At 40.9% G+C, this 24,852-nt stretch overlaps 1 protein-coding gene across 1 annotated transcript in view; it reads left to right on the top strand.

The window, feature by feature from the left end:
• The window catches only part of POU6F2 (POU class 6 homeobox 2), a 389,753-nt gene that overhangs the window by 97,304 nt on the left and 267,597 nt on the right, over positions 1–24,852 (top strand). The window contains exon 2 of the mRNA XM_010829123.1: positions 24,270–24,358. Coding sequence (XP_010827425.1) covers positions 24,270–24,358 — 89 coding nt within the window. The remainder of the gene's footprint in view (positions 1–24,269; positions 24,359–24,852) is intronic.

Here is a 24,852-nt window from a genome sequence, read left to right as displayed (position 1 = left end):
AATGTTGAGCTTTAAGCCAACTTTTTCACTCTCCACTTTCCCTTTCATCAAGAGGCTTTTGAGTTCCTCTTCACTTTCTGCCATAAGGGTGGTGTCATCTGCATATCTGAGGTTATTGATATTTCTCCTGGCAATCTTGATTCCAGCTTGTGTTTCTTCCAGTTCAGCGTTTCTCATGATGTACTCTGCATAGAAGTTAAATAAACAGGGTGACAATATACAGCCTTGATGAACTCCTTTTCCTATTTGGAACCAGTCTGTTGTTCCATGTCCAGTTCTAACTGTTGCTTCCTGACCTGCATACAGATTTCTCAAGAGGCAGATCAGGTGGTCTGGTATTCCCATCTCTTTCAGAATTTTCCACAGTTTATTGTGATCCACACAGTCAAAGGCTTTGGCATAGTCAATAAAGCAGAAATAGATGTTTTTCTGGAACTCTCTTGCTTTTTCTATGATCCAGCGGATGTTGGCAATTTGATCTCTGATTCCTCTGCCTTTTCTAAAACCAGCTTGAACATCAGGAAGTTCACGGTTCACATATTGCTGAAACCTGGCTTGGAGAATTTTGGCATCACTTTACTAGCGTGTGAGATGAGTGCAATTGTGTGGTAGTTTGAGCATTCTTTGGCATTGCCTTTCTTTGGGATTGGAATGAAAACTGACCTTTTCCAGTCCTGTGGCCACTGCTGAGTTTTCCAAATTCCACATTATTATAGCATTACTGATCAATGAAGAAAACCTCAGTCACTGCTACTTTTTCAAGACTGTCCTAGATGGTGTGGATGATCCCAAAAGACCAGCAAGGATGCTCTTATTTCATCAGTGAAATGGAATGGGAAAATGCATTGAGAATATGCATGGTGGTGCCACACTTCTTGGGTTCAAACCTCAGTGCTGCCACTTTTACAAGATTGGGCACTGCTTTGGCTCTTTGTAAAATGTAGATCAGAGCGAAACTTTCCCCTACCCTAGCTAGTGTTGTCATGGGGATCAATGGAGTTAGTGTCACGAGTTTAGAAGAGTCAAAGTGCCTAGAAAATCCAGTGTGAGTCCTTGCTATTGTTATTATTAACTGTGGGACTCAGAGGGACCATACACACACAACCAATAGCAGTAATTCTCAATTTTCGATACACATAGAAACCACCTGAGTATCTTAAACCATAGATTGGGATCCAGAGGGACCAGGGTGATCTGAGATTCTGTGTTTGCTGCTGACCTATAGACCATACTTTCAGCACTAGGGGTCTAGAGCGTATGAAGCACCATGTTTATTTCTGTTAGTCACCAGAAGTTATTACTGACAGAGGAATTAACATAACCCCAATTAGAATCACTCCTTGTGTCCTGGAAAGTTCCAGAGTTGGCGGGGCCTGGGGAGGATTCAGTTCTGGCCCTGCGCCTGCCATTGACCAGCTGCGTGTCCTGTCACTTAGGTCCTGCCACTTCAGTGCACTGTATTTCATTTTCCCCATCTTCCAAATGGGGATAATAATCCTTGCTTTAGCTACTTCACAGGATTGTTGTAAGGGTCAAATGAGAAAATGTATGTGAAAAGCTCTTTGAAAAATTAAAAGTGCTACCAGTTGTAAAGGGATCAATAGCAGCAGAAGGAGGGGCCGGTTGGTGATGGAGAGCTCCCCAGAAGAGTAAATTCTGAGCTTGGGCTAGATGGAGGTAACTGCTAATGGAGCAAACAGCACAAAGATGGAAGCAGCTAAGTCCACTGTGTGTGGACCTGTTTGAGAGCCACAGCGAATCAGTCAGGGTTCCATCCCAGGGAACTGATGACATGTTAAATTCAAAAAACAGAGAAAAAGAGCATAAAAGGAAAGGTAAAAACCTTACTCCATATTATCTTTTTATTAAAACTTTGTATTATATATTAGAATACACCTGATTAATAATGTTGTAATCATTTTAGGTAGACAGCAAAAGGATTCAGCCACACATATACATGTATCCTTTATCCCCCAAATTCTCCTCCCATCCTGGCTGCCATAGAATTTTTTTTGCTTTCTATTCCAGAGGACTTCAAACTTTTTTGACCTTAAATTCCAGTACAAGAGATGTTTCATATTGGGACTTAGAATACACTTAAATATAATATGTAACTGAAACTAAGATTTCTTGAAATAATATTTGCCCTATTATTTCTTGAAATAATAATGTGTGCCAAGCATTCTGTGTGTGTGTGTGTGCACATGCTCAGTTGTGTCCGACACTTTGTGACCCCATGGACTGTAGCCCTCCAGGCTCCTCTGTCCATGGAATTTTCCAGGCAAGAATACTGGAGTGGGTTTCCATTTCCTTCTCCATGGGGTTCTTCCTGACCCAAGGATCGAACCTGTGTCTCCTGCATTGATGGATCCTTTACCAGCTGAGCCACCAGGGGAGCCACCAAGCATTCTATTGCAATCTTATTCTACTGTCTTCTATCACATTCTGTTTTTCTCAAATGCTGATTGCAACTCACTAAACTTATTTCACATCCCACTAATAGACTACAGCCCACAATTTGAAAATCACTGATCTAACCCAACCTGCCTGATTAAACACATAGTCTTCATTTGTTATATATTTTCCACTCACTGAAATGCAGCCTCAAGGTCCATTATTCCAATGAAACTGCTCATACTAACATTTCTTCTTCCAGTATTTTAATTAGCTGGTATATGTTAACATATTAACGAGTCTAGTGGATGTTTTTCTCTTCTTCTCTTACTTGACTCCTTCCAAAGCATTTGGGATGACCAGTTGTACTGTCCTCCTGCAAATCTCTTTCTTGGCCACTGGATGGTCTTGAACTCTGAGTTCTTATCTTATTCATTGAGTGTTTTATTCTTGGTTCATTCCTGGCCTCTTCTTTTCTGCCACAGCTGTAAACTGTTGCTGATCCCCAGAATTCTGACCTTAAGTCATTGCTCTTCAATACCCTTTTCCTGGGAGTCCATCCACTCTATAGTTTTATATACTGCCTGTTTGTTGATGGTTCCCAGGCCTATGTCTCCACCCTACATCCTCCTCCTTGAGCATCTGGCAGTGTCAACCTCTCCACTGGAGTCCCAGAGGCACGTAGGATGTATTATTTCCAAACCTGAACATTTTATTCCAGGAAAAATACAATGAGGAAAATCATGGGTTTTGTAACCTGGGTCAGGAGCAGTTGGCAGTGTCCGTTAGAGCAATAATTCTCATGTTTGCTTGGCCTTGATGATGCTGAGACTTCTTGTAGACTACCTTGTCCCATTGCTTCCATTTGCCAAAGAATGAATTTAAAAGTTGGGATTTCTATTCATGATCCACTATAATGAATATAATTTCTCCTCTTAAAACTTATTTTTATTGGAGTATTGTTGACTTATAATGTTATGTTAGTGTCAGGTGTACAGATTATTGCAAAATATTGACTGTAGTTCCCTGTGTTATAGGTCCTTGTTGGTTGTCTATTTTATGTACAGTAGTGTGTATGTGTTAATCCCAAACTCCTAATTCCTTATTATTATAATACAGAAGATGATATACAAATCTCAATTATTATTACACACTCCAAACTGAAGTCCGGAGTTACCATATTCTCAACATCAAACCTCTAAGAATCTAGTATTCCACTGACCTGATAGCAAGTCCAGGATGACACTTGCATTCCTTGTCAGTTGTCATAAATGCCAGCCTCCTCCTATGCCAAAAGCCTCAGTCCTTCTCTGATAGACAATAAAGAGGGACAGTTTAGTCCACGAGAAAGGACAAACTGGTCCATGTGGATGGACCATTAAATCACAGACTTATTTGCACAGCAATAGAACCATCATGAAGATTAGAGTCACTCAATCTATTAATTTTTCTTTTTCTCAATTTCAGTTGTCTTTCCCCCCTCAGGTGCAGAAACTTTGGGTCAATGCCAATTTGTTTAACTGGATTTTTTAAATAAGCACCAAAAATATCAAGCTGTTCTTTTAAGCTCTTATAGTGAACTCAGCCAAATCAATTAAGCAAATTGCTTTCAAAAATACCTACCAATTCCAAATAAACCTCTTCCTTACTTCAGAGATAGTATATGGCAAGGTTTATGCAGAGAAAAATTTTCCAGTTGAATTACCCATTTCTCAATGCAGGGGATTTGAAAGGGAAATGCTGACATGATCTCAGCCATGGTGGTGAAAGAGTGCAGCTTTAATCCAGCAGGGCTGTTGTGACAGAGGTTAGGAACAAGGCAACACTGGCCTGGAGATGCTTCCCATGCTGTGACCTGATCTGTTTGTGCCTTTGGTGGGGCACTAAGAGCTTCCCTTGTGGTAAAGAATCTGCAATGTGGGAGACCTGGGTTTGATCCCTGGGTTGGGAAGATCCCCTGGAGAAGGGAAAAGCTACCCACTCCAGAATTCTGGCCCGGAGAATGTCATGGACTGTATAGTCCATGGGGTCGCAAAGATCCGGACACAACTGAGTGACTTTCACTTTGGTGGGGCACTCAGATTAAAAATATCTGCATTCATTTTCCCTCCTCTTTAGTTTGATTAAATAAATACACGTGAAATCTGAAACATTACCTGGGTGGAAGGTTTCTCGGTTTTCTTTTTCCCTTTTGTTTGCCATCTCGCCTCTCACCTACCATTTCAGCAACAGAAGCACAAGAGCTGTGTTTTCGTGTGAGTGGTAATATGTAACCAGAACAAACAGAGGACATAGGAAAGGTGGAGAAAAGTTAGATATATAAGCAAGAAAAAGTGAGTTATTGATTTTATTGACTGGTCTGTTAACTTCTGACATTGCAATAAAGTCTTATTTATTTGTATACAGAAGACTCAATTACATAGATACATATCATTTTAACAACTGGGTTATTTACAGGAGAATTGCAGCTTCATAAATAATATAGAGCTGGGATTTCTCAAGCTGATGTTTATCCATTGTTGCCTAGGGAAGTGGTGATGGCTATGCACATACCTCTGTGCAGTCATTAGAACAGCATCGCGATAGGCTTGGGGAAAAGAAAGGAGGGGGCAAGGAACAAGAGGGAAATAAGGACAAGAGTCTCAGCACAGCTAAAATATATAGTAAATAATCCTGGGTTCATCAGATCCAGATAGTCTCCTCCTTCCTACCAGTGCAGGAAAGCTGTCAATGGAGACAGCTGGGTTCAAGGACCAAGGTCTTAAAACTTTCCTTTATATTTTGTTATACAAGCCATTAAGATTCTATTACAAATCTTGGTTTAGGGGGAAAAAATGAAGGATATATTTCAAAGGAAGTTCTAATGGAAAGGGTCAAGAACTCCCAAACATCTTCTCTTGGGGGGCAACTGATGGAAATGGAGATTGACATCCTGAGGCTGCCCCTCATCCTCCAAGGGTCCAGGAAGTCTTGTACAAGGGATCTCCTGAAACAAGTCTTTATTTAACTATTAGTTTAATGCATAGCTTCCCTGCTAGGCTGTAAGCCTCAGAAGCCCAGGAACCATATCCGGTCATTATTCAGTCAATATTTGTTGGGAATGAGTGAGCAGGAGAAGTAGGACAACGCAATACTATTTTATGAGTCCCTAGCATCTTATAAAATACCTGCTGCTTGCTGCTGCTGCTGCTAAGTCGCTTCAGTCATGTCCGACTCTGTGCGACCCCAGAGACGGCAGCCCACCAGGCTCCCCCATCCCTGGGATTCTCCAGGCAAGAACACTGGAGTGGGTTGCCATTTCCTTCTCCAATGCATGACAGTGAAAAGTGAAAGTGAAGTCGCCCAGTTGTGTCCGACTCTTAGCGACCCCATGGACTGCAGCCTACCAGGCTCCTCCATCCATGGGATTTTCCAGGCAAGAGTACTGGAGTGGGGTGCTATTGCCTTCTCCGACCTGCTGCTTATCAAGAACTTAATGTCATGACGAGTGAATGATCAGAGTAGGGTTAAGGATCCCAACTTTCAAATGAGGTGGCTAGAGCTCACATTTGGTTTTGGATTCAGAACCCAGACCCAGATTTTAGGACTCAGAATCCCACAAGAATAACTCCCCTACAGATCAAGAACCTGATTGCTCCCAATGCAAGTGCAGATAAATGGCGGCTATAAGAAAATACAAACATATCTTGGCTACTGCTTCAATGAACATGGGAGTGTAGAATTTGCTTCATTTCCTTAGAGTATATACCCTAAAATGAGATTCCTGGATTGCATGGTAGTTTTGTTTTTATTTTGAGGAATCTCCATACTATTTTCCATGACAGCTGCACCATTTTACATTCCCATCATCAGTACATGAGATTTCCATGTTCTCTACATCTTTGCCAACGTGTGTTGTCTTTTTTTTTTTTTTTTTTTGAGCTATTTTAACAGGTGTGAGATGATAGCTCTTTGTCCACAATAGCCAAGATATGGAAACAACCTAAATGTTCATCCAGGGATGGATGAAGAAAATGTAAACATACAATGGGATACTCTTCAAAGAGAAAGAATCCTCTGTATGCCACATGAACAGACCTGGAGTACATTATGCTAAGTGAAATAAGCCAGACGCAGAAGGACAAACACTTCATGATTCCACTTATGTGAAGTATCTTAAATTTTCAAACTGATAGAGAGTTGAACGGTGGTTGCCAGGAGATGGGATGGGGAAGGGTATTTGCTCCTCAGTGGGTTTAACATTTCAGTTATTCAAAATGAATAAGTTCTATATAGGTACTGCATTGTGCCTATTGTAACAGTACTATATTGTGTACTTAAAATTTTGTTGAGGGTAGAGCTCATGTTAAGTGTCCTTACCACAATAAAGTAAAATAAAATACAAACAGAATCCAGGCTGTGCCCTGAGCAGTCACTTGCTGTTTACGCACTCGTGAGGGCAGTCACTACCTCCTTTGTGGCTGTGTCTATTCAGATTTTGAGTCCGCTTATATATACATCTGTGCTTAGAATCCACTTAGGAGCCAAGTTCTTTTCTGGACTCATGTTTGTATGCCACCAAGCCCATGTATAGATTCCCAGGCATCAATTGCACCATTGTGGCCAAAGCCATCTCTGCCAGACATTGCCCTAAAAATTGTACCTTCCACTTGGGAAGTGTAATTTCTTTTTTACTTTTGTACCCTAGCTCACACTTGCCTGTGTGTCCTTCTGGCCTGAGTTCTCTCTCCCCCAGGTCAGAGCTGGGAGCAGTGCCTGTCTTCCCTGTGCCTCAGAGCCCTTGCAAACCTCTAGGGGAGGTTGCTGTTGGATCCTGCTCCATCTTGTCTCTGTGCTTCTCTCCTGACTCACCTGCGAGCTCTACCCTGCCCTTGAGGCACTGACAATGTTTGAAGCTAATGTTGAGCATTTTGTCAGATCAAACAGCTGTGGCCACAGTTCCCAGGCCTGCTGTCTAGAGCGCTGCCCACTCTGTGTACAACAGCCCTTCTGGATGATGCACTCAGATATGTGGACTGCAGCATAGGGCTCTGTCTCCCTTGAAGTGTAACAGTAACGATAAGAACAACAACAATGACAAAGATAAGAAAGCTCAACTTGACTGTTCACTATGTACCAGAAACTTTGATTATGTGGATTAGTGTACATAATCCTCACTTTATGAGGGAGGTACTATTCTTATTTTAATTTTACAGATGATGAAACTGAGCAGAGGAAGATAAGTCACTTGAGCTCCCATCTCTGGTACATGGTAGAGACAGCAAGCAATCCGGCTTCAGAGCCTGTGCTCCCCACCATGAGGCACTCCTGTTCCCTTTACGTCTCTCCCTGGAGCTGGCCTTTACCATTGACAGGTTTCCTGACAAAAGTGTCACCATGCTCACGCCAAGTCCTCACCACCCCCATCTGCAGATCCTAGAGGTAGAAGCCAAAGGCAGGGGTATCTCCAGTATTTATAGGGCTCACCAGCACCAGTGTGTAGGATGGATGAGAAACAGGAGAGGTCAGAGGCAGGATGACTGTGCCCATGGTCTGAGTGACGAAGAGGGCAGCTGAAACAGAGAAGGGGGAGTGGCATGCAAGGCTGGAGTGCAAGATTTGGGGATACGCTGGTTGGCTATCTCTCGGGGAGAAGGGGAAAAGCAGAAAGAACAGGCAAAGAGAATTTAGAGATTTGCTTTTGGAGCATGTGTGATGAGAAGGGTGAACATGAATGGGAATTGTGCATTTGGGAGGAACTGGAGCTTTTGAGAGGGGAGATGATGAGTTTTTTGGTTTGTTTGTTTGTTTTAGACTTGAGGGAAATGTGTTCAGATCACTGGGCAATACTTCAGAGGAGTTTTTAGATATGGCAATTTAGATTCAGGCATCATCCTCATTCTCCAGTCTTCCTGCATTTTTTCCTACACCTGAATTCATTCTTGGATATTGGTTGCATAAGTCTGATTTTACAGGTTCCTCTCAAGGGTGTTCTCTGTGGTCTTGTGCTTTCCTCATTGCTTCTTCATCAAGATCACCTGTGAGTGGATAATCATTTGTAATAATGCTCCACTAATAACTGATAGTGAAGCCAACTTTGCTGAGAGTTTATTTTTGCCAAGCGCAGCACTGGGCTCTTTTCACTCTGTAATCTGTTTCCCTATCACAACTATAATACAGGTGCCATGACTACCTCCATTTTACTGTTGAGGAAACTCAAGATTGGAGAGGTTGAGTAACTTATCCAGAGCCACACAGACATCACAGGTGAAGCAAAGATGAAGACACAATTCTTTCTAACTCCAGGCTGTATTGTCAGAATACAAAGGCTGGGCACTCAGAGGAGGCCTCAGTGTCCTCTTCCTGAACACAGTTTCGCAGAATAACATCAGACAAGGTCACTCTGACCAGGACAGACTGGGATAAAACCAAGATCACCTCATAATCATGTCCAAAGACAGACAAAACCAAGAACATTGTCAAGAGCACAAAATGACCAACTAGTCACCCATCCTGGCTAATAATCAGTGAATATTTTCTTTTTCCAATTATAGCTTTAATCCCTCCTTTCCTATCTTCTATACAAGAATTATTAAAATATTCAATCATAATATTGCTCTGACTTCCAGATAGCATCCAGTCCAGAGCAAAGCTTCACTTCCTCAAACCCTCTCTAAAAATCACTCAACCCAAGCCCAGATGGATGTCATCTTTTCTTAGTGTGATGCCCCATTGCAGTCTCCCTTCTGTCAATGAGTCTGTAAATCAAGTTCAACTACATGGTAGTCTTTGGCTGAAGCATGTTGACATTTCTAAACACAGCTCATCATACATATTCTTAGATCAATGGCACCCCACTCCAGTACTCTTGCCTGGAAAATCCCATGGATGGAAGAGACTGGTAGGCTGTAGTCCATGGGGTCGCTAAGAGTTGGACATGACTGAGCAACTTCCCTTTCACTTTTCGCTTTCATGCATTGGAGAAGGAAATGGCAACCCATTCCAGTGTTCTTGCCTGGAGAATCCCAAGGACGGGGGAGCCTGGTGGGCTTCCGTCTATGGGGTCACACAGAGTCGGACACGACTGAGGTGAATTAGCAGCAGCAGCAGCATACATTTGCTTACAGTGTGTCTTGAAGCCCCAGACTTGACCAAATGTGGGTTTGAATCCCATCTCCTCTTTCTCCTCCTCCTCTAAAAAAAAATAAGCTGTGGATGTATGTCTGTTGCTGAAATTTTCTGAACATGAGTTCTCATATCATGATTGGGGGGTGGGGTTGGTATGAAGATTAAATGAGGTGACATATGTAGAATATTCTAGTCTATTGCCAGACTGATGCTCTAGAAATGTTAGTTTCTTTCACTGATCCTTTCTTGATTGACTCTTTTCTTCTAAATAAGGCATTTTATCCAACTATCATATTCTAGTCATGAAGTCTGATTTACCAAATCTTGAGGATATTTAGAGATTAATGTAAAATTTCTAGTTTATGCTATTACTTATTCTCTGTGCTGAGAGAGTTCCAGAAAAACATCTACTTCTGCTTTATTGACTATGCCAAAGCCTTTGACTGTGTGGATCACAACAAACTGTGGAAAATTCTTCAAGAGATAGAAATACCAGACCACCTGACCTGCCTCCTGAGAAATCTGTATGCAGGTCAGGAAGCAATAGTTAGAACTGGACATGGAACAGCAGACTGGTTCCAAATAGGAAAAGGAATACGTCAAGGCTGCATATTGTCACCCTGCTTATTTAACTTCTATGCAGTGTACAACATGAGAAGCGCTGGGCTGGATGAAGCACAAGCTGGAATCAAGATTGCTGGGAGAAATATCAATAACCTCAGATATGCAGATGACACTACCCTTACAGCAAAAAGTGAAGAAGAATTAATGAGCCTCTTGATGAAAGTGAAAGAGGAGAGTGAAAAAGTTGGCTTGAGGCTCAACATTCAGAAAACTAAGATCATGGCATCCGGACCCATCACTTCATGGCAAATAGATGGGGAGACAGTGAAAACAGTGATGGACATTATATTTTTGGGCTCCAAAATCACTGCAGATGGTGACTGCAGCCATGAAATTAAAAGACACTTGCTCACTGAAAGAAAAGTTATGACCAACCTAGACAGCATATTAAAAAGCAGAGACATTACTTTGCCAGCAAAGGTCCGTCTAGTCAAAGCTTTGGTTTTTCCAGTAGTTATGTATGGATGTGAGTGAACTATAAAGAAAGCTGAGCGCCGAAGAATTGATGCTTTTGAACTGTGGTGTTAGAGAAGACTCTTGAGAGTCCCTTGGACTGCAAGGAGATCCAACTAGCCCATCCTAAATGAAATCAGTCCTGAACATTCATTGGAAGGACTGATGCTGAAGCTGAAACTCCAATATTTTGGCCACCTGATGCGAAGAACTGACTCATTTGAAAAGACCCTGATGCTGGGAATGATTGAAGTCAGGAGGAGAAGGGGACAACAGAGGATGAGATGGTTGGATGGCATCACCGACTCAATGGACATAAGTTTGAATAAACTCTGGGAGTTAGTGATGGACAGGGAAGCCTGGCGTGCTGCAGTCCATGGGGTCACAAAGAGTTGGATAGAACTGAGTGACTGAAATGAACTGAGCTGAACCAATTCTCTATGCCATAATTTATAGATATATTAAGGCCAATGAATACTAATGCATTTTATTCATTCTGAGATACACAGCATTCTCCCTCGTATTTTAATGTGACATCTTAAAGGGAAGATTTTAGGATAAAAATTGGGATGTGTCTTATAATCAGTGTCATGTCTTGATTTAACTGGCAGCTTTTTTTTTTTGTTCTTGGTAGAACATATAATATTCATGAATTTTATATCAGTAGCATCCTAGATTTGATGAAATGTGGTATATATTTTTAAATGACTGGACAGCTCTTCTTCCACTCTTTCACCTTTTCACCATTGTAGTTAATGGTTGGCTCTGTTTTCTATTTAAATTCAGAGACTAACTACCATTGTAAAGCCAAATGTAAGCTCGAGAAGTTGAGTTTTTAAAGTATTTGGACTTAAAACTTTGCTATTATCATCTGAGTCCAAGTCATGTTTCGTAGACATATTTGTATAATATGAGCTCTGACACAGATCCAAAAATAAGTTAATATAGCAAATGGAAATCGCTACGCATTTGATCCTGTCATGTAATGGAGTTAAAATAATGCTAAAAACCAATCTGAACAAGTTCTGTGAAGCTTTTGTTCTATTTGACTTTAAGTGGAGCAAAATCTTCAGAACAAGAGGACAACAAAATAATGCTTTGCTAAAAGGATGAAAAAATATGACCTAAATCTATTAGTGATAGAACACTCTATGAATGCACTCAAGTTAATAGCATCTTTTAGCAATAGATACTTTTTCAATTACAGTAATGCTAAGAAATAAATAGGCTAAGTGAGAGAAAAATGGTCAGAGACACATGAATTGGACTAGTTGTTTGACTGTTCGGTTTTTTATAACCAATTCTCAAGGGGCAGAAATCTAACCAACAATCTATTGATGGGTCATTAATTTGAGTTTCCATATTCTGGATCTACTTCATCTTATTACAGGGGCAGTGTTTTGTTGCCCCAGCTCCAAAGCTTTGGCAGCACTTAGCAATCTGTACAGTGAGTTGTGCAACCTCCTTTTCTTCCTGCCCAATCTTGTGTTGTCATGCTGTCATAGAAGCTCCATTACTGTAAGGGCTTGCTAACTAGGTGTGATGCTACGATTTCATGCAATGTAATTCCTCCGGGGTATTTCCTTCCTGTCCTTTGCTGGGTTCTAAATGACCCCACTTTCACCAATCTTTAGTTGCACGCAAGAATGATCGCAAATGCTGCTACCCTTTTGGAGTATCTGTGTGGAAATGCAGTTTTATTTCAGCTTTAAGGGGTTTAAAATTTTTATTCCCCCTTTTTAAAAGCAGTGCTCTGGCTACTTTTGCAAAGAATGTGCTGTTCTGAGAGTAAATAACTGAAATGGAGAGGCAGACTCTTATCTTCACGGAACCTCACAAATGGAAAAGCAAAGATATGGATATGGAAAGAGAAAGTGTCAGGAAAATTGCCATAAATCACAGAGCGCGGATATTGGGCTACATCTGGCATCAGTTTTGTTGTGTTTTTAAAAGGACAAATACGCTTCCCTTTAAGAATGTAGGAGCAAATCTTCCCGCTGTGAACCTCTTCACTGGGAGTCCTCCCACCGGGTTGCACGGGTGAGACGTGCTCCGGGGTTATTACTGTGAGAGAGTGTGTCTCTGGAATGTTTGCTTTCCCTGCATTCTCACCTGTCCCCGCCCAGCTTCCGTGAGAGAGGACGTAACAGTCCACTGCCGAAGTCTGCTAAAAGGTGGGCGTTTTACGTGCAGTTACACTTCAAATGCCACCCAAGGGAATGAAGGAAGGAAGTTGGGGAGGAAGGAAGGGAGGAAAGTAGGAGGGAGGGAGGGGAGGAAGAAGGCAGGAAAGGAGTTATAAACTCAAAACCAGTGCTTCTCACACTTTATTGTGAGTATGAATCACCTGGGGATTTTCTTTCAAGGCAGGTTCTGATTCAGGGAGTCTGAGACCCTGGATGGACTGAGACCTGCAGGTCTGCCTTCTTAGCAAGGTCCCAGGAGATACTGATGCTGCTGGTCCAGCGATCACATCTTGAATACGGAGATCCTAAACTAAATGCAGCTGTCTTTTTGCTGATTATGAACATTATTTTAAAGTAGATTGGGATGCTTCTTAGGAACTTGTCAGGATATATCTGGGAACAAATGGGACACAGGAAAGACCTATGGAAGTCACTGGACTTCTCTGGTGGAAGTCGCTCTCCCTCACTGTGTTCCATTCTCTTTTTTCCATCACCCCTCCCAGACCGGGTACCTAGAGGTCTCTGGAGCCGGGGTCCACTAGGTACAGAAGAAAATATCCCCCGAATACAGTTTCTATCACGATGTTGGGATTTATTGTGTTCTGTCTCTCTGGGACATTTCATGTGATTTATAGGGTAGTGTAAGTCTTGGAGTCAGATGGAATTGGGTTCAAATCCCAATTTCAAATTCACTAACTGTGGCCACAGGTGAGTTGCTTAACTGTCTAAACCTCAGTTTCCAGATCTGTTAAAGGGGAATGATAATCCTGTAACACAGGGCTTCTTTGGAGATTTAATGAGAAAATGTATACAAAATACTAAACAAAGTGTCTGGCCTAAAGTAAGTATTCCATGGATTCTAGCTATTATAAAATATTTGAGCAGTGGAGTAGTCTAGCTGATACAGATGTGGGCTTTCCATCTATCAGATATCCTGGGATATAGTCATGTCTGTGTCACTAACTGGCTTCCAAGGTGGCTCAGAGGTAAAGAATCCACCTAACAATGCAGGAGGCAAGAATTCAATCCCTGGCCCAGGAAGATCCCCTGGAGAAAGAAATGGCATCTCACTCCGGTATTCTTGCCTGGGAAATCCCATGGACAGAGGAACCTGGTGGGCTACAGTCCATGGGCTTGCAAAAGAGTTGGACATGACTTAGTAACTGAACAATAACAACTGTCACTAATTAGGTATGTACATAGCAGTGAGTTACCCTCTATAAACCTTAGTATCCTGTACAAATGGACATAATAATCATAAGCACCCTATAGGGTTATTATAAGGGTTAATGGGTTTCCCAGGTGGCCCAGTGGGTAAAGAATCCACCTTCAATGCAGGAAATGCACGAGGTGTGGGTTTGATCCTTGGGTGGGGAAAATCCCCTGGAGGAGGGCATGGCAACCCATTCCAGTATTCTTGCCTAGAGAATCCAGAGGACAAAGGAGCCTGGCCGGGTACAGTCCATAGAGTCACAAAGAGTTGGACATGACTGAAGTGAATGAGCACACACACATGCACACATAAGGGTTAATGATGCTGCTTATTCGCTCAGTCGTGTTGGACTCTTTGTGGCCTCATGGACTGTAACCCACCAGGTTCCTCTGTCCATGGGATTCTCCAGGGAAGAATACTGGAGAAGGTTACCATTCCCTCCTCCAGGGGATCTTCCTGACCCAGGGATCAAACCCGGGTCTCCCACATTGCAGGTAGATTCTTTACCATCTGAGCCACCAGGGAAGCCCAAGGGTTAATTATACATATATATGTGTGTAATTAATGTATTACTTGGCACATAGAACTTTATATGTCAAGCAAATTATACCGATATCTCTATAAAATGATCAAGGCAAAAGAATTACTTATTCAAAAGAAGAAACATTTTGGGAGTTGGTCAGACATTTCTTATGCCTGGAGGAGTGAAAAGAGAGAACTGCTATGACTCCTCAAATCCTATCAGGTCACCCAGAAGCTCCTGAATGCTTTGGGACAGACCAGTGTCCCTCTGCAACAAAGCAGACACAAGACAAAGGGAGAATGGGAAAAAATGTCCAATGCAATGAGTTTTTCATTAATCTGAATTGCTTCAATTTAAAGGATTTTCCTTTAATCGGAGAATACACCCTTTGGGGTGTGAGAAAGGCTTTAAAATGTGTGTATTATCAGATCATGAGAGTATGTAGCAATTTAAAAAATATTTGTACTTGGCAAAATGAAATGTTGAGATCTTTCTATTCTCACAATCATTAATTGGCTGCTTTAATTGGACTGCCCCGTGAAATCTCAGTCTGGGAAAGTCAACAGTCTGTGATGATCTAATCACCTGCTCTTTGCAGTCACTGTGGATCTAGGGCCATGCGCTTACTGTACTGAGGGTCTCTGAGATCTTGTACCGCATGTGTTATCAGAAGTGACTGCACCCAGAGGCCATCATTTCCAATTGAAGAAATGATTTCTTCCATTGTGGCTCATGGTTAAATCATATTCTGAATGTCAGTTCAGCAGCCTTCTTGCTGCTGAAAGGTTGTGCAGAGTTCAGACCTCTGGAAGGCATGTAGGTCTGGAGAAGAGGGAACCCATACATCATTGTGGTTTCCACCTGACTTCCGTCTGAGCCAGGAGTTTGAGCTCGTGTAACCACGACATAGCTCCCTCTATTTCACCCTCATCTCCTTCTCAGACTTGGGGTCCAAGTATCTACAGGCACACCTTGTTTTATTGTGCTTTAATATGCTTCACAGTCATTGCATTTCTTTACAAATTGAAGATCTATGGCTACCCTGTGTTATCAGATGATGGTCAGCATTTTTATAAGTATTTTAAAATTACAATGTATACATTTCTTAGACTTAATACTATCTCATACTTAATGGGCTACAGTATAGTGTCAGAATAACTTTTATATGCACTGGGAAACCCCCCAAAATTGTGTGAATTGCTTTATTGCATTATTTGCTTTGTTATGGTGGTCTGGAACTGGATCCACAGTGTTCCTAAGGTCTGCCCATCTTGGGGGCTCCTCACCTAAGAACCTTAATATACTGAAAACAGTTTAAAAACTCAATGAGACTTTTGATGGGGCAGGTCTGTAGGTCAGGGTAGCTGCAAGGAAAGCCTTGCAGATATTAGAAACAAACAAAAGTTGCTGTAAGGGCTATTGCAAAAAGAACCATAGCGACTTCTGACCCTTCCACTTGTACTGTGACGATGGCAAGAAAAATAGACTAGTTTCCCTCCCTTCTGCCTCATCTCCACCCTAGCACATGCATGCACGCATGCACACGCACACACAAACACACACACACACACATACACACACTCTTCACATAAGCTTGCACCAAAATTTTAAAGCAAATTGTCAGCTTGGACCAGTTCAAGCCTATTTAAGGTTAGTTCTCAGTAATTCATGCATATTTTACCATGGGTATGTAACCCAGGCGACCTTTAAAACTAAGCCAGTGATTCCACCTCAGAGTGTCTTGATCTCATTCCAAGACCCTTGTCATCAAACTTGGAAACTGGTCAGGAGGGGGAAAAATCTGTTTTTTGTTAGTGAAAGTATAACACTGTTAGTAAGATAGGTCCGCAACTGAGAAAATACATCTTCTCTATGATTTCTCCTTTAAGCAATTCATGCCCTGTCTCCCCATTTTAGGGATAGTTACTGAGAACTGATAGAAAACTAAGCAAAATTTTATCTTAATTTTCCACCAAATGGTATATTTACATGGTCATTGATATTAACATGCTGATTTGTGAATTCAGTCTTTTTGGGGGGAGAAAAAAGCCATGTCTAAGTTCCTCTGGGGACACAAACACTCTTATCAGAATTTGCACTGATTTGGAAAATGGCCCTCAAAGCAGTTGTAAGTTTACATGCAATTTTCAAAATTTAAAGACCTTTGACAAGAAGGTCCCTTGGGCAGGGCCTGCTTCATGGGCCATCAGCCATCGCAGGCACACGCATCTCAGCTCCCAGCAGGGCCGCATGTTTGGAACCTAATGCTCTGAGGTCACCATCTTGAAATTCTTAATAATTTATCTTTGAAATTGTATTTTGTGGTCAGGTCCAATGGGACAACAAGAACATGGGTGGGACGCCGGGAAGCTTGGAGCTCTGGGGGTCTAGCCACTATGTCCCCACTTCCCCAGGACACAGCAGTTCTCAGCCACCTGCTCTCTGGCCTGGGTGCCCTGGGAACCCTGAAAGCTGGAGCGTAACTGTTGCCTTCACACTTCTGCCCTTTTTGGCGATCTGGGCTCAGGTGTGGGGAGAGTCATACAATCAACATGCAACTCACCACAATCCAGGTGTCCAATGCATCCCAGTGTGGAGATCGCAATCCCTTGGGTTTACCCATCTGCCATGGACTAAGGCAGCAATCCTGAGGAAGGGGGAGATTGACTTCTCAGCCCCAGGCTAGGGACTTGCCTTTGCATTTGGCATTGAACACCGTAAATTATGTAGGCAGCCCTCCTAAGCACGGAAACAACTCCCTAGATGGACGCTGAAACACAGGATGGACACAACCTTTGTGTCCCGAGGGGCTGTGCCAGGATCCCCTCAGTAGGTTGAGAGCAAGGCCATCATCCCTGAGTCCAGTGCAGTGTTGAGCATGACCCACTAGTAGTGACCTTGCCAGAGGAAGTGGCCACTTATTGGCAAAAAGGTGTTGAAGTTAGTAAAGCTTCTTAGATCAGGAAAGACATTTTTAAAATGAGACAGATCATTTTCAGGTGTCTTAAAATCTGTTTTTAAACTGTTTCAGCACATGTTGATACACATCTTCTTCATTTTAGGAACCACACACCTAAACACCAACATACCTATATACATACATACATAGGAGCATACATACATTCCAAGCCCAGAGCTGGCCTGCAGCAGACACAAAGGTGAGTGAGAAAGAGTGTTTGCCCTGAAAGAATCTATACTCTTGTAGAGACAGCAGTGCTCAGGGATAATACGTACCCCAAAGCTCTCCACATGCCAACAGTGTGTTGTGGAATTTTGCTTAAGTATATTTGATGACTGTCTCTTTTTTCATCTCTTTTCTAAGAGGAAGCATTTACAGAAATTGAGAACTTTATTGGCCTGGATATCACAGGAGTTCAGCTCTGTTTTTATGAGATGGATGTGAAAATAAATGGTAAAAATTGTTGAACAAAGACTGAAGGGAGATTTAGGAAATTTTGAGAGGGAAAAAATGTCTGTAAAGGTTTCCAGAGCACACATGGAGTAAGTCTACATGGAGGACTGAAGCAATTATTGAATAACTTTGATAGATATTACAAAAGCATCTTCAGATAGTCAAGTCCAAATAAGGGATTTGTAGGGTTTCTTGTTCTCCTTTACCTGGATATCTTGAATCTCTGTTTAACTTTTCATGCTTTTGTACAGCCTTTACATAAATATAGCTTTTAAAACCATCAAGGATCTAGACCCCTCACTCAAAGATAACTGAATTTCCTGCCACCAAAGGCCAGATAAGTCACCTGCTAACAGACTAAAGGGATCCATTCTTCCCATTAATGTCATGGACATTTACTGTTCTCCTTGCCTCCCTCAGTGGGTGAAGTTACAAGTACTTGACAACAGAACTTGCAAAAATGCACAAACCCTGTGTGAATTAATAAATGTTAGATTTTTCAAGTGCGGCTTATTACTTTAGAGTCTCCAGGTCCACTGGGGATCTGTATAGTGTTCTGGACATAAATACATGTGTGACGAGTATCCTAAAGAAAACTTGACAGGCAATAAAAAAAATTGCAGACAGTAGCAATGGCTCTGGAAAGGTGTTTATAGACAACCTCCGCTCCCTTTTGGCATTTAGGAATCTTGAAGAAATTGAAAGAAAGGGAAGTTTAATTTTGAGGGGGCTTCTGCCCTGCTTAGCTGAGTTCACATGCCCAACATGAAATAATAATGCATTCAACCACCCATCTTATAACAAGCAACCTCTGCATCACCTCACTCCCTGGTGAAAACAGCAGACAATGGGCAGGAAAGGTATAAATGCCAGAAAAAGCTAAGGGATCCCTGTGACCTTCGTGTGATTATGTTTATGCTAATGCATCACAGACAGAAACCCAAACTCTCCCTCTGAAGAACCTGATTCATTAAAAATGCATTGGTCATTAGCCAGGGAATCTCATAAACTGACTGTTCGAGGGATGGCCGAGGAGAAAGTGGAACTGGTGTATTCTGATGAGCCACTCAAACATGCAACTCTGTTTTCTCCTCCATCTGCTCCTTTATTCTGGAGCGCACATCTGTTTTACTCTTAGAATTGCTAAGACGTACTAAGTCTTGTTTGCCTCAATTAATAAAAATCATTATACAAAACAGTCTTTTTTTTTTTTTAATTTGCAAAAGCGAAGCTAAATTGCTATAAGGAATGCAGTGATGGTCATTCAGGAACTCTGACCTTGACTTGGGGGCGGGGAGGCATGCAACTTTTGAGACTCCTTCAATCCAGAAGGTACTAAAGAGGTATCACCTTCCCCCTCCCCAGTTCTGTGGATGGCCAGGCCCTCCAGAGCAGAAAGAGCAGCCAGCAGCTTTGCAGATATTAGATACAAGACCAATACTGGAAAGGTAGTGTTAAATGAACCAATGCTCTGATAAGCAGGCATCCTAATGATTAAAATTAAGTTTTATTGTGGTATTTCAGCCAAACTCCTGATCAGTCTTTCAGTGTCTCCAACATTTATGATTTATCCTTTCCTTGGCAGACTTCTATCAGGGATCCCTGTATTTAGAGAAGTGACTCCTATTATATAGCTATTTTATTTTATTTCCTGATCATCTTATTATTTTTAACTTTAGGTACTCAAAAATTAAAGCCCATTAATATATTTTGACAATGGGAAAAAAAACTGAATGAAGACCCCAAACTGTAAATGTTATAGGAGACTAATTCATTTGCTTTTCAGTCAACAACATTCATTAATTGCATCTGATAAAGCTACAAAAGAAATAAGAAATAGAATATAGCTATTTTAAATTTTATGTTATGATCCCTTTTAAAATCAGGTTTTAGACTCCTTGAGGTACCTATGAACATTATAAAATAGGTGCATCTGACATGGATTGTCCCCTTGCTAAGCTGGAATGCCACCAGGGTTGCAATGGAGGAATGCTTCAGCTGAAGGAACTTGGAGGGCCAAGGGGGTAATGCTGGCTGATGACCCATCTGCTGTTGTAAAACTGATTGTACGTGACATCCTCAGCACAGAGAGATTCAGACTTGTCTGGACAGCATCTGAGCCACTGTGTGTTCCCATGGTCTTCTATCACCAGTGGAGTTTTATAAAAATGTACACATTGGCCACCTCTTAGACAGTCTGTCAGTAGGCTTATGAAGGATGTATTCAGGAATCTCCACAGAGAATTCTGATTCACAGGCCTCGGTAAGAACTTTTGATCTAAGCTATGGTCTTGGTGAGAATTTGGGAGCAAATAGCCAATATCTTTGTGCCCTATTAGCTGGTCATGTTACCGTGGACCAAAGGAAGCATTATTGATGAACATCTCACTTCGTAGGCTCTTACAGACCTGACCGTTTAGTTCAGATCCAAACATTTATCAAGTGGTACAGAGGTAGGGTGGGGTGTGAGTTAATGGGGACAGCACACGTAGGCATGGGAGTATGTATTGAGTTGACTTGGGGCAAGAAGATATGATGGGCAAATTAAATAACATTAAATATTGTATTGAATATAAATTAAATCTTATAACTAGTCAAGAGAAATAACAATTTTATGACAAACATGCACTTTTCTAAGATATTTACAAATATATGTGCTCATTTAATTATCACCATAGCAACCCTATGAAAGACATAGAATTATTTCCCCAGGTTTTTGCAAGAAGAAACTGGTGTATACACACGAAGAAACTGGAAAGTCGGCCAAGTTCACACAGATAGTTAACTGGCCAGGCTAAATCTCAACCCAAGTAGAGTTTCAAATTTAAGAGTCCTTGCTTTTAACCTGTCCACCAAACTGCTTTTAATATCTAAACTAGAATATATAACTGATAAGGAACTACTGTATAGCACAGGGAACTCTACTCAATACTCTATACTCCAATAAAATTAAACAAGCAAAAAACAAAACAAAAATTGGAATTGTGATTGAATTTACCAAGAAGCTAATAATTTAGAGATATTTCCAAAATTGATGCTAAACAAGAGTAACTAGTGAAGTGGATGCCCATACCTATTTTAAAGGAATTAAACCAGTTCCCAATTAAAAGCCAAACCTCTGTTTCCATTGAGTGAGTATTCAGTCAATGTGAATGATACCTACATTAAGAGCTGGACATAAAGCATTAAACCAGCGAACACAGTCCTTGCCCTTCTAGATCTCACAGTTCCTGCCTGAAAAGTCTAGACTATTAAATTCAGAACAGGCCACAGAGAGCTTTCTGTGCTTCTTTGATCTCCAGAGAGGTAGCATATTTCCTGGGACTGTGATCAGGAGTAACCTGCCCGACCCATTTAAGTTCACGTTTTCATATCTGTGCCCATATCTAACCTCAAATTCTCTGCTAACTTACAGCTGAGCCCTGCTTCAAATCTCTCTGAAACCCTTAGCCAATGTCATTTATTCAATCTGACTGCTGTATCCCCTCTCCAACTTCTGAGAAGGCCCCTGATTTGGGAGCTGCCTTACGACCCGGACTGATTAGTTTATGGTCCTGCAAGATTGTGCATGATACATACGTTTGGGGGAAATGAAGATGCGCATTAAGGAGAAACATTACTTTTTGATCCAGGCAGAAGAGCATACATAATCTTCTCTAGAGCCTGTGAAAGACTTCATTTTACACATGAAATTGTGTGGAATTGCCCTGGACCGCACTGAACATGGTTTTTGAGAATAACCAGCCTCAAAACAAGCTGCTGTGCGCTGGTGAGAGCTTCCAGCAACAGAGAATAAAATGTAAGCAAATGTAATCCGTGTCAAGTTATGGGTAACAAAGACACCATCTTGTGACACCGTGCCTGAATGGGACAGATCTCAAACATTACATGATGTGGCATTAGAAACAGAATCAAAAAGTGGTCCCAGTACTGATGAAAGAAGTATGAGACAGAAGGGCCTGGCACAGTATAGAAAAAATTTTAAATTAAGATATATGTATTTTGGGGAATGTGGTTTAAGAGAGTTTAATGTGAAAGCATAAAGATATGTTGAGGTCATTACTGCAAAATAAAAACGAGGCATGTGTTTGCAGATAACTTGAGCTAAAGATATAAAGAAAGAAACATACCTACATCATGATCATGATATGATCAATATCAACATGATCAACATCAGCTATCATTCCTATTTTCATCCAAAAGTCCTGCAGGCAATCATTGCTCCTTTCTGAAAATGAGATAGTTCGAGCATTCCAACAGGAGAGTGAATCAATGGCTGAGGTTTGTTCCCTCCTTACTCAAGATATGTATGTTTAAATTGTGTACACAGATTTTTCTCTTTTCCTGTGCATTGTAAAACTTCCTTCTTACAGTTAGATGTAAAAATCCACGTCAGGAAAATATAAAGAACAAATCAATTTTTAAAAGCATCTTCATAAAAAGCATCAAAGGTTTTTAACCATTTGAGAATTTACCTAATTGATCATCACTAGATATCTGGTTAGCTCTATAAAAGAAGATAAAGCTCTACGGAAAATTTGAAGGCAAAATAGGACTTGAGTGTATAAGAACTGAAGTTGTGAGATTTACACTGCATAATGCACCTCCCAGTTTAAAGTGCCCTGCTACCCAAGCATAATAAATAAATCACATATAAAAAATTTAGAAGAAAAGTCTCCTGCACATTATGGGAAAATTGTGGGCATCTTATGATGGGTCATCTTACCCTTGTTATTAAATGACAGCAATCATTAAAATGCCAAACATATTTTGACAGAATTCACTTTATAAAATGTCAGCAAGTCTGTGTTTTTATTAGTTTGTTCCAAATCAATTTAGATATTTCAATAGAATGCTTGTAAGTATTCCCCAAGCAATGTCCATTCCTGACTTTCTGCACAAAAAAAAAATATTACAAATTAATCAGATTTTCAGATTTCTGCATAATGGATTTGCACATTTATTGCTTAATCCTATTATAAAATGCTGTTATGATTGACACATGGCTGTGGAGATAGAAGTCAATTGAATAATATGTAGCAGTCAATTTTATTTGTAGCTTAATGCGCTGAAGTATTTTTTTCCCCATTTCCATTATTTATAAGTCTGTCCCTTTGGAGAATATATAGAAGAATTCGTTTTAAATGAGCCAATAACACCTTCTTTAAAATTTATAAGTGTGACAGAATCATATCTTTTCTTCTTGGTCATCCATGGCCTGCCAGTAAACAGGGCTTGAATTGTCTTCCACTTGCTATTCATATGACAAACATCAGAAAAGAGGATCTTGTTAAGGATGGCTTGGAATTGGATTTCAACCACCAAGAAAACAAAAGCTTCCAACTAAGAACCCTAAAAAATGGCTGCTAGCTTTATTTATTTGTTTACTTGTTCATTTATTCCTGTATTTATTGTTATAGCCACTATATCACATTCTTTGGTTGGTCCTGAAAAAGAGCATATAAGCATATACTCAGAGAAGATTTAAGAAGATTTGAAAGATCTGCTATTTTGATTGAATTTTGTTTCCCATGCTTTAGCATCCAACAGGATTCTAGCAAAACAAATATGTTATGTTCTAGGCTCACCACAGTGGGGCTCCTTGAGGGTAGGGTGATGGTCAGTTAGCACAGAGGAAATTTGCTTAAGGAGACACATGAACTTTTAAGGACCTAACTGCCACCACAAGAACCTTCTGTACAGCAGTATCTTGTAATAACCTATAAGGCAAAAGAACATATATATACATGTGTGTGTATATATATATATATATATATATCTGAATCACTGTTCTGTACACCTGAAATTAATACAACATTGTGAATCAACTATAATTCAATTTAAAAAAGGAAAAGCTCTTGTTTTCTGGAAAATGTATCCATGAGATTCAATGTCTGAAGTATGTATGGAGAAAGAGCTTAAGGGTATGAAGCCATGTTAAGGGATAATATAGATGTGCTTGGTCATGTCTGAGATCAGGCTTTCCCTGGCTTTGGGAAATTAGATTAGGTGTTGCCCGCCTGTGCATAAAGGATGCGGTTTCGCACACAGGGGCCGCGTTGGCACACCCCCTGCAAGCTGATGTATAATGCAAGCCTATTAGCACGACGGATGATGGTGTCATTTTCTCTGCTGTCACGGCCGGCCTTGTCCCTCCTGGAATGACTTTGTCCATCCCGAATGTCCGTTAGCATAATGTATGCAGCTGACAAGTGATTTGAGCTCTGGAGCTATTGATAAAGCACTCTGGCATATCATCTGTGCCTTAATGTTATGTGACATCACAGGAAAATGGGGTCATGTGAAGTTCCCAGGGTGGATTTTATATTAAGGGCGCACTTCTCTTTTGAATTCCAGGGGCCAGAGGAAACCCAGCACTGTCAGACCCAGGCACTCCTGAACATCAGGCCAGTCAGACCCACCCCCCTTTCCCAGTTGGACCACAGGTCAGTATCTTTCAACTGCTGCATTTGGCTGCATTTCCGATGGTTCAACCATATAAGTAACCAAACAAATAAAATAAGAATGAGTTAAAACCAATTAACTCCAACAGAGCAAAGATGGTGATAAATTTTTGTATGGGAAGCTGTATGACTACATTATTTATGAAATACCATCAAGAAAAAAGAATGTGTTAGCAGAACTCTTCTCTTTTTCAAGGGGATCTTGATTTTAATCATTTGGAAACTTTTTTTCCTTAAAACCCACTACAGTTGTGCTGTGGGTTACCATTCAGTTTTCTGGAAAGTAAAACTTTAATGACTGGAGTGTGAAGAAAATTAAGTTATTTCAACCTTACCATAGCCGTTTTTTGAAATACAAGACATGATTTAATATAAAAAAGTTAATGCAATTTTAATGCAAGTTCAGCTTATTGGGTTTGACAATATTGTACATCACATATAGCTCCTGCATTAATAAAGAAATACATTCATTACTG

The sequence above is a fragment of the Bison bison genome, unplaced genomic scaffold (genome assembly GCF_000754665.1).
Source record: "Bison bison bison isolate TAMUID 2011002044 unplaced genomic scaffold, Bison_UMD1.0 scf7180017864499, whole genome shotgun sequence".
Lineage (NCBI taxonomy): Eukaryota > Metazoa > Chordata > Mammalia > Artiodactyla > Bovidae > Bison > Bison bison.
Note: the sequence above shows the minus strand (reverse complement) of the source record. Positions and strands in the feature narration are given on the sequence as shown.